Genomic DNA, 11,123 nt, shown 5'->3' with positions numbered 1-11,123 from the left:
CGTGAGCTACAGCTCACTTCATCGGATGCAATTGGTGGAAAAAACAGAGGAGAGGTTTAAAAACACACAGACAGAGAACATGAAACAATGGGTTTATCATACACACTGTAAGGAGAGTGATCACTTAAGATAAGCCATCACCAGCAGTAGGGGGGGAAAGGAGGAAAACCCCCCATGGTGACAAGCAAGGTAGGCCAATTCCAGCAGTCAACAAGAATATCAGAGGAACAGTGGGGGGTGGGGTGGGAGGGAGAAATACCATGGGGAAATAGCCTTACTTTGTGTAATGACTCATCCATTCCCAGTCTCTAAAACTATTTCCCCATGGTATCTCTCCCTCCCACCCCACCCCCCAGTGCTCCTCCGACATTCCCGTCAACCGCTGGAACCAGCCCACCCTGCCCGCCACCATGAAAGGCCCTCCTCCCCTCCCCCCCCACTGCCGGCGATGGCCCATCCCAAGTGATCACTCTCCTTACAGGTTTCAGAGTAGCAGCCGTGTTAGTCTGTATTCGCAAAAAGAAAAGGAGTACTTGTGGCACCTTAGAGACTAACAAATTTATTAGAGCATAAGCTTTCGTGAGCTACAGCTCACTTCATCGGATGCATTTGGTGGAAAAAACAGAGGAGAGATTTATATACACACACACAGAGAACATGAAACAATGGGTTTATCATACACACTGTAAGGAGAGTGATCACCCAAGACAAGCCATCACCAACAGCAGGGGGGGGAAGGAGGAAAACCCCCCATGGCGACAAGCAGGTAGGCCAATTCCAGCAGTCAACAAGAACACCAGAGGAACAGTGGGGGGTGGGGTGGGAGGGAGAAATACCATGGGGAAATAGTTTTACTTTGTGTAATGACTCATCCATTCCCAGTCTCTATTCAAGCCTAAATTAATTGTATCCAGTTTGCAAATTAATTCCAATTCAGCAGTCTCTTGTTGGAGTCTGTTTTTGAAGCTTTTTTGTTGAAGTATAGCCACTCTTAGGTCTGTGATCGAGTGACCAGAGAGATTGAAGTGTTCTCCAACTGGTTTGTGAATGTTATAATTCTTGACGTCTGATTTGTGTCCATTTATTCGTTTACGTAGAGACTGTCCAGTTTGGCCAATGTACATGGCAGAGGGGCATTGCTGGCACATGATGGCATATATCACATTGGTAGATGCGCAGGTGAACGAGCCTCTGATAGTCAAGCACAAGCACAAGGTGTAGATTTTATGGATGTAATAGCACTGGCTATGTTTATGTAAAAAATTCAGCTGCATCTGGCTTTTTCCCCTTTCCTGTGGAAGACCTAGGGCTAGAGAACAATTTATAAAAGGGAAAGGTCAATGGATTCCTGCTGTGAGGGAGTGTATTGTGTATGGAGGTTTGGAATACAGAAAGGGTGCAGTGATGTGCCAGCTGCATTGAATAGTTGGGGATAAAATGGAGGTGACAGGCTGTGTGCATAGTGGGAGTCCTGGGGGTGCAGTAGGTAAGGGGATGTAGTAGCTCACAGGGAGAAGAGGCTGGGATGTAGTAGGCTCTCAGGGAGAAGGTTGCAAGTGGGAGTCCTGGTAGCAGCAGCATTCAGTGAGACTGGAGTAGCAAGGTAGAGATCCTGGGACCATGGTCCGGTGGACAACAGTGGAGCCTCGGGGTCAGCGGGTGTAGGGAGAGGGGAGTACAATGTGATCCCAGGCTCAGTAGGTGAATGAAGGAGTGTAGGGGGGGACAGCGTACAATGAAGTCACAAGCTCAATCACAGTGTGGGGAGAGAGAGTGCACTGAGGGGCAGGGTAGGGTACAGGGGAGGCCCAGGCTCAGAGGGAGGAAGGTGGAAATTGGGGTCCCAGGCTCTGTGGGTGGGGTCTACTGCAAGCAGAAGGGGTGCAGGGGCGTACTAGGAATGGCGTTTGGGAGGAGTGGGGTCTACTGGGGTCAGTGGGCTAGGGTCCCACAGTAGGATCCCAAGCTCAGTGGGGGGAAAAGTGAAGGGGGGAGGGGGTGCGGGGAGCAGTAGGGTCCCAGGGTGAGAGGGGATGGGTTTGAGGGGTACCCAGGGAGCAGTGGGGTCCCAAGCTGGGGCTGGAGAAGGGGTGCACAGGGTACCAGGCTCAGAGGGGCTGGGTGTACAGGGGCAGGTTCAGGGGTGCACGGGGGTGAGGGGCTCCCAGGCTGGGGCGGAGGGGGCGTGGGCGGGACCTCCAGTGCGGGGGGACGGGAGGCGGGCTGAGAGGTGTGCGGGGCAGGGAGTTATGGGGGGGGGGTGAGGTCGGCTTCAAGGAGGCGGGGGGGCGGGCTGAGGGATGCGAGGGCGTGGGAGAGCAGTGGGGCTCGGCGTGCCCGGGGGTCGCGGAGCGGCGGGGGGCGAAGGGGGAGAAATCGTGTCCCAGGCTCGGGGAGGCGCATCCCGGTGCCTGGCTCTGGGCCCGGCTCTGAGTCCCGCGGACTTTCCTGGCCGCTGCAGCGGGCTGGCGCGCGCGGCTCCCTCCCGCCGCGGGCGCGATGCCTGGCTCTGGCTGCAAGATGGCGGCAGCAGCGGAGCCGGGCACGGAGCTGTCCGGGGCTCCGCGGCAGCCGGGGCTGGGGGCGCCGCCGGAGCGCGGCGGGAAGGCGGCGCCCCTCAGCCCGCCCGCGATCGCCCGGCGGCTGGAGGGCGCCCGCCGGGAGCTGAGCAACAGGCGCAAGGTCTTGCTGAGAAACCTGCCCGAGGAGAGCAGCAGCCAGGTACCGCGGCGCCCCCGCTCCGGGAGAGGAGCCAGCCGGGCCGGGGGGACCCCAGAGCCGAGCCAGGGCAGGCAGGAGACGGCCGCCATTCCCGTGCCCGCCCAAAGGGGAGTCCCGGAGAGCGGATCCTCGCCATCGTCCGGCCCCTCGGGGTCCCGCTCCGAGCCCCCTGCCCCCGCCCTCCCCCACACAGCGCCCCCCGGGTCCCGCTCCGAGCTTCCTGCCCTCTCCCTCCCCCCCCCCACACAGCGCCCCCCGGGTCCCGCTCCGAGCTTCCTGTCCTCTCCCTCCCCCCCGCCCACACAGCGCCCCCCGGGTCCCGCTCCGAGCTTCCTGCCCCCTCCCTCCCCCCCCACACAGCGCCCCCCGGGTCCCGCTCCGAGCTTCCTGCCCTCTCCCTCCCCCCCCCACACAGCGCCCCCCGGGTCCCGCTCCGAGCTTCCTGCCCCCTCCCTCCCCCCCCCACACAGCGCCCCCCGGGTCCCGCTCCGAGCTTCCTGCCCCCCTTCCCCCGCATACACAGCTTCCCCCAGATCCCGCTCCGAGCTTCCTGCCCCCCTTCCCCCGCACACACAGCGCCCCCCCAGGTCCCGCTCCGAGCCCCCCTGCCCCCGCACACACAGCGCCCCCCGGGTCCCGCTCCGAGCCCCCTGCCCCCGCACACACAGCGCTCCCCGGGTCCAACTCTGAGCCCTCTTTCCCCCCCGCACACACAGCCCCCCTTCCCCCGCACACACAGCCTCCCCCTGATCCCACTCCGAGCCCCCTTCTCCCCCCCTGCACACACAGCGCCCCCCCAGGTCCCGCTCCGAGCTTCCTGCCCCCCCCGCGCACACAGCGCCCCCCGGGTCCCGCTCCGAGCCCCCCTCCCCCCGCACACACAGCGCCCCCCGGGTCCCGCTCCAAAACCCCTTTCCCCCCCACACACATAGCGTCCCCCGAGTCCCGCTCCGAGCCCCTTTCTCCCCCGCTCCCCCGGCACACAACGCCCCTCAGGTCCCGCTCTGAGTCCCCTTCTCCCCCGGCACACAGCACCCCCCAGATCCCGCTCTGAGCCCCCTTCTGCCCTGGCATACAGCGCCCCCCGGGTCCCGCTCCAAGCCCCCTTCTTCCCTGTTGTCCCCCCGGCACACAGCGCCCCCCAGGTCCCCATCTGAAGCTGCTCCCCCCCCCGCACACACAGAGTTCCGCTCTGAGCCCCCTTCCCCCCCCCAGGGTCCCGCTCTTAACCCCCTTCCCACCTGCCCCGCACATAGAGCAGCTTGCTGGGTCCCGCTCCAAGCCCCCTTCTCCCCCGTGTCCCCCCCGCACACAGAGCGGCTCTGCGGGTCCCGCTCCATTCCCCCTTCCCCCCCCCGGCACACAGCACCCCCCGGGGTTCCACGCTGAACCCCCTTTCCCCCCGAGACACACACACACAGTGCCCCCCGGGGTCCCGCTCCGAGCTCTCTCCCCTCCAGCCCCATCGCCCCGTCGGGTCCCGCTCCGAGCTGAGTCCCCCTCCCCCCCAGCGTCTCACAGGGTCCCACACTGAGTCCCCCCCGCAGCACCCTTCCCTCCCCCCACCACACACAGCGCCCCTCTGGGTCCCATGTCGAGCCCCCTTCCTCCGAGACACACACACACACCATTCACCGGGGTCTCGGGCCGAACCCCCTTCCTCCGAGACACACACACACAGCGCCCCCCGGAGTCCCTCTCTGAGCTCTCCTCCCCGGGGTCCTGCTCTGAGCTGAGTCCCCCTTTCCCCTCAGCGCCTCACGGGGTCCCCCCCCAGCACCCGATGGGTGCCTATTTATACTTTTATACTTGACTTGCGAGAGTTTACATTCCTTTCTGTTTTTCTCTGTAGGATTTGACATCCAATTGTTGAAGGATGTCTTTTTTTTCCTCTAACTGCCTCTTTTACACTGTTTAACTATAACTCTTTGGTCCTCTTATTGTTTTTATTTTATTTGGGGTAAGCAAATAGTTTGAGCCTCGATTATAGTGTTTTTTAAAAGTTTCCATGCATCTTCCTGGCAATTCACTCTTTTTGACTGTTTCTTTTAATTTTCGTTTAAGTACCTTCCTCATTTTTGTGTAGTTCCCTTTTTTGTAGTTAAATCTACTGTGCTGGGTTTCTTGGATATTTTTCCCCCTGAAAGGATGTTAAATGTAATTACATTGCGGTCATCATTAAGACTGAGTGCTTCAGCTGTATTCACCTCTTGCATCAGATCCTGTGTCCTGCTAAATCAAGGACTAAATCAAGAATTGCCTCTCCCTTTGTGGGTTCTAGGACAAGCTACTCCAAGAAGCAGTCATTTATGGTGTCTAGAAATTTCATCTCTGCATCCCATCTTGAGGCGACAGGTTCCCAGTGAATATGGGGATAGTTGAAATCCCCCATTATTATTGGGGGGTTTGTTTTTGTAGCCTCTCTAATTTTTCTAAAAAGAAAAGGAGTACTTGTGGCACCTTAGAGACTAACAAATTTATAAAAAGAAAAGGAGTACTTGTGGCACCTTAGAGACTAACAAATTTATTAGAGCATAAGCTTTCGTGAGCTACAGCTCACTTCATCGGATGCATTTGGTGGAAAAAACAGAGGAGAGATTTATATACACACACACAGAGAACATGAAACAATGGGTTTATCATACACACTGTAAGGAGAGTGATCACTTAAGATAAGCCATCACCAACAGCAGGGGGGGAAGGAGGAAAACCTTTCATGGTGACAAGCAGGTAGGCTAATTCCAGCAGTTAACAAGAATATCAGATGCATCCGATGAAGTGAGCTGTAGCTCACGAAAGCTTATGCTCTAATAAATTTGTTAGTCTCTAAGGTGCCACAAGTACTCCTTTTCTTTTTGCGAATACAGACTAACACGGCTGCTACTCTGAAACCTAAGAATATCAGAGGAACAGTGGGGGGTGGGGTGGGAGGGAGAAATACCATGGGGAAATAGTTTTACTTTGTGTAATGACTCATCCATTCCCAGTCTCTATTCAAGCCTAAGTTAATTGTATCCAGTTTGCAAATTAATTCCAATTCAGCAGTCTCTCGTTGGAGTCTGTTTTTGAAGCTTTTTTGTTGAAGTATAGCCACTCTTAGGTCTGTGATCGAGTGACCAGAGAGATTGAAGTGTTCTCCAACTGGTTTGTGAATGTTATAATTCTTGACGTCTGATTTGTGTCCATTCATTCTTTTACGTAGAGACTGTCCAGTTTGGCCAATGTACATGGCAGAGGGGCATTGCTGGCACATGATGGCATATATCACATTGGTAGATGCGCAGGTGAACGAGCCTCTGATAGTGTGGCTGATGTGATTAGGCCCTATGATGGTATCCCCTGAATAGATAGGTGGACAGAGTTGGCAACGGGCTTTGTTGCAAGGATAGGTTCCTGGGTTAGTGGTTCTGTTGTGTGGTGTGTGGTTGCTGGTGAGTATTTGCTTCAGATTGGGGGGCTGTCTGTAAGCAAGGACTGGTCTGTCTCCCAAGATCTGAGAGAGCGATGGCTCGTCCTTCAGGATAGGTTGTAGATCCTTGATGATGCGTTGGAGAGGTTTTAGTTGGGGGCTGAAGGTGATGGCTAGTGGCTTTCTGTTGTTTTCTTTGTTGGGCCTGTCCTGTAGTAGGTGACTTCTGGGTACTCTTCTGGCTCTGTCAATCTGTTTCTTCACTTCAGCAGGTGGGTATTGTAGTTGTAGGAATGCATGATAGAGATCTTGTAGATGTTTGTCTCTGTCTGAGGGGTTGGAGCAAATGCGGTTATATCGTAGCGCTTGGCTGTAGACAATGGATCGAGTGGTATGATCTGGATGAAAGCTAGAGGCATGTAGGTAGGAATAGCGGTCAGTAGGTTTCCGATATAGGGTGGTGTTTATGTGACCATCGCTTATTAGCACCGTAGTGTCCAGGAAGTGGATCTCTTGTGTGGACTGGTCCAGGCTGAGGTTGATGGGATGGAAATTGTTGAAATCATGGTGGAATTCCTCAAGAGCTTCTTTTCCATGGGTCCAGATGATGAAGATGTCATCACTCGATCCATTGTCTACAGCCAAGCGCTACGATATAACCGCATTTGCTCCAACCCCTCAGACAGAGACAAACACCTACAAGATCTCTATCATGCATTCCTACAACTACAATACCCACCTGCTGAAGTGAAGAAACAGATTGACAGAGCCAGAAGAGTACCCAGAAGTCACCTACTACAGGACAGGCCCAACAAAGAAAACAACAGAACGCCACTAGCCATCACCTTCAGCCTCCAACTAAAACCTCTCCAACGCATCATCAAGGATCTACAACCTATCCTGAAGGACGAGCCATTGCTCTCCCAGATCTTGGGAGACAGACCAGTCCTTGCTTACAGACAGCCCCCCAATCTGAAGCAAATACTCACCAGCAACCACACACCACACAACAGAACCACTAACCCAGGAACCTATCCTTGCAACAAAGCCCGTTGCCAACTCTGTCCACCTATCTATTCAGGGGATACCATCATAGGGCCTAATCACATCAGCCACACTATCAGAGGCTCGTTCACCTGCGCATCTACCAATGTGATATATGCCATCATGTGCCAGCAATGCCCCTCTGCCGTGTACATTGGCCAAACTGGACAGTCTCTACGTAAAAGAATGAATGGACACAAATCAGACGTCAAGAATTATAACATTCACAAACCAGTTGGAGAACACTTCAATCTCTCTGGTCACTCGATCACAGACCTAAGAGTGGCTATACTTCAACAAAAAAGCTTCAAAAACAGACTCCAACGAGAGACTGCTGAATTGGAATTAATTTGCAAACTGGATACAATTAACTTAGGCTTGAATAGAGACTGGGAATGGATGAGTCATTACACAAAGTAAAACTATTTCCCCATGGTATTTCTCCCTCCCACCCCACCCCCCACTGTTCCTCTGATATTCTTGTTAACTGCTGGAATTAGCCTACCTGCTTGTCACCATGAAAGGTTTTCCTCCTTCCCCCCCCTGCTGTGGGTGATGGCTTATCTTAAGTGATCACTCTCCTTACAGTGTGTATGATAAACCCATTGTTTCATGTTCTCTGTGTGTGTGTATATAAATCTATCCTCTGTTTTTTTCACCAAATGCATCCGATGAAGTGAGCTGTAGCTCACGAAAGCTTATGCTCTAATAAATTTGTTAGTCTCTAAGGTGCCACAAGTCCTCCTTTTCTTTTTGCGAATACAGATTAACACGGCTGCTACTCTGAAACCTCTAATTTTTCTGAGCATTTTACAGTCACTGTCATCATCCTGGTCAGATGATTGGTAGTCTATTCCTACTGCAATATTCTTATTATTCAAGCATGGAATTTCTATCCATACTGATATTATGCTTCTGTTTGATTCATTAAAGATTTTTATTATATTTGACTTTATGCTTTCTTTCACATATAGTGGCACTCCCCAACCAGCGCGGCCTATCGTTCTTGTATATTTTGTACCCTGGTATTACCGTGTCCCATTGCTTATCATCATTCCACATCAATATCCTCATTTAATATCAGGCACTGAAATTCATGCATCTTAATATTTAGGCTTCTTACATTTATAAATAAGCTCTTATAACTTTTGTCAATATATAGTTGTCTGCCTCCATGTGATGTCGCTGAATGGGACTCTTTTTCGTTTGACTTTTCTCTTGAGTTCTTATCTGTACTTTATTAACTTCTGTCCTTTCCTGTTTACTAGGATATATAAACTAGCCCCTTTAATAAATCATCCCCCAGGGATGTGTCTGTCGAACCGCGTGCACCTCAACACCTGTCAGCTTTCCCCCAGCCCTTAGTTTTAAAAAACTCCTCTACAACATTTTCAATTTTATATGCCAACAATCTGGTTTTGGTTTGGTTTAGGTGGAGCCCACTCTTCCTCTGTAGGATCTTCCTTTCCCAAAAGATTCCCCAATTCCTAATAAACCTAAATTCCTCTTCGAACACCATTATCTCATCCACATAATGATATCCTGCAGTTCTGACTGGCCCTGCATGTGGAACTAGATGCATTTCAGAAAATGCTACCATGGAGGTACTGAACTTTAATCTCTTACTTAGTAGCCTAAATTTGCACTCCAGGACCTCTCTCCTACCTTTCCGTATATCATTGGTATCTACATGTACCATGACCATCAGCTCCTCCCCAGCACTGCACATAGGTCTGTCTAGATGTCTCAAGAGGTCCGCAACCTTTGCACCCAGCAGGCAATTCACCATGCGGTTCATCACAAACCCAGCTCTCTATATTTCTAATGATCAAATCCCCCATTGCTATTACATGTCTCTTCCTAATAACAGAGGCCCCATACACAGACATGCCACTTGCCCACAAGGCAGGTAATCATACATGCTGCATTCCATGCAATAAACTGGGTAGGTCCCACTTTGCTGTTGGACTTATGCCTGCATTCTTTTTACTTTTGTGGGTGTGTGAGAGTTGTTCTTTGAGTGTATGTGTTATTTGGGGGTGGGGGGGGAAGGGGCTGTGATTGGCCTAAGTTTAGAGAATGTTTATTAGTTGTATCTGGCTCTCATGCTCCCTCGCTGAACATCCTTGCAAAACTCCCCTGTTCGCTAGCTCCTATGGTTGCTTAGGAGCTGACTTTTTAAAACCCTGTTCTCCCTGAGTTAGCCCCACGCCCCCGCCCCCGTCAAGGGATTCTAAAGGGATTAGGAATCAAAGGATGGCAAATTACAGCTCCTTAGGAAGCAGGCCACTAGGCTCAGCACACAGCCTCCCCAAACAGACCAGACTATACACTTCAATCAAGCAGGCCAACAGCAACCAAGCAAGTACACAACCAACTAACAGACCACAAACTCACCCCAAGGGTCACATAGTCACTCCTCCTTCACCTAGAGAACTCCCTTAGAAAACTCCCCTATTGGCTGATCCTGTTTGCTAATGGGTCCCACTTTGAACCTCACCCATATACACTGTGCCCCATGGGATCCTGATTGGAGCTCCCCCTTCCCATTCCATGGGATCCCGCTCAGAACCTTCCCCACTCCTTGGGATCCTGCTCAGCTCCCCCCCCCCACTTGCCCCTCACACACAGCACCCCTTGGGATCTTGTTCAGCCTGCCATGTTACTCCCACTGGATCTTGCTCAGCCCCTCTCACTATCCCCAAGGGATCCTGCTCAGAGCCCCCTCACTAACCCCTCACACACAACACCCATGGAATCCTGCTTAGCCCCCCTCACTATCTCTCGGGGGATCCTGTTCAGAGCCCCCCCCACCATCCTTTGCACACTGTCCCCCACAGGATCCTGCCCAACCCCCACCCCTTACTGCCCCATTGGATCCCACTTGGAACCCCCTCCATGGGGTCCTGCCTAGGCCCCCTCACCACTTTCTAACACAAAGAGCCTAACGGGATCCTGCTCAGAGCCCCCTATCCCAGCCCCTTGCACATAGCACTCCTGCAGGATCCTTCTGGTCCCCTAACCCCTCCCCCCCACTGTTCCCCATGGGATCTTGCTCAGTAAATGCCCTCACCTGCACCATTGCACACAGTGAATCTCCCTTGATATCCCCGCTTAGTGGCTTTTCTCCCTTGCACCCTTACACACAGGGCCCCACAGGATCCTGCCCAATCCTGGCCCACCCTCTTGTGCACACTACCCCTGGGGATTCTGCTCTGTGACCCTCTCACTCACCCTCTCTCATGCAGCACTCCAAAGGATCTCACTCGTTAATCCCCTCAAGCACAGCGCCCTTTGGGATGTTGCTCACTTCCAGCACACTCTGCCCTTTTGCATTCAGAATAACAGATTTCCCTAGGTTTCAAAGTGGTAGCCGTGTTAGTCTGTATCAGCAAAAACAACGAGGAGTCCTTGTGGCACCTTAGAGACTAACAAATTTATTTGGGCATAAGCTTTTGTGGACTAGAACCCACTTCATCAGATGCATAGAGTGGAAAATACAGGAGCAGGTGTAAATACATGAAAGGATGGGAGTTGCCTTACCAAATGTGAGGTCAGTCTAACAAGACAATTCACTTAACAGCAGGATACCAAGGGAGGAAAAATAACTTTTGAAGTGGTAATGAGAGTGGCCCTTTTCAGACAGTTGACAAGAAGGTGTGAGTAACAGTAGGGGAAAATTAGTACTGGGGAAATTAGGTTTAGGTTTTGTAATGACCCAACCACTTTCAGTCTTTATTCAAGCCTAATCTGATGGTGTCCAGTTTGCAATTAATTCCAGTTCTGCAGTTTCACGTTGGAGTCTGTTTCTGAAGTTTTTTTGTTGAAGAATTGCCACCTTTAGGTTTGTTATTGAGTGACCAGAGAGATTGTGTTAAGTGTGTGAAGTGTTCTCCTACTGGTTTTTGAATGTTATGATTCCTGATGTCAGATTTGTGTCCATTTATTC

The 11,123-nt window shown here is 52.3% G+C and overlaps 1 protein-coding gene across 4 annotated transcripts in view; it reads left to right on the top strand.

The window, feature by feature from the left end:
* The first annotated feature begins 2,316 nt into the window (after nt 1–2,316).
* RAVER2 (ribonucleoprotein, PTB binding 2) overlaps nt 2,317–11,123 on the top strand; it is a 63,419-nt gene continuing 54,612 nt past the window's right edge. For 2 of the 4 annotated variants that reach the window (XM_038415028.2, XM_038415027.2), the window contains exon 1: nt 2,382–2,721. In XM_038415028.2, coding sequence (XP_038270956.1) covers nt 2,500–2,721 — 222 coding nt within the window. In that variant the 5' untranslated portion in view covers nt 2,382–2,499. Of the gene's footprint in view, nt 2,722–11,123 lie in introns of all 4 variants that reach the window. The other 2 variants (XM_043491252.1, XM_043491253.1) reach the window with 2 other exon arrangements.

This window comes from Dermochelys coriacea, chromosome 8 (assembly GCF_009764565.3).
Source record: "Dermochelys coriacea isolate rDerCor1 chromosome 8, rDerCor1.pri.v4, whole genome shotgun sequence".
Lineage (NCBI taxonomy): Eukaryota > Metazoa > Chordata > Testudines > Dermochelyidae > Dermochelys > Dermochelys coriacea.
Note: the sequence above shows the minus strand (reverse complement) of the source record. Positions and strands in the feature narration are given on the sequence as shown.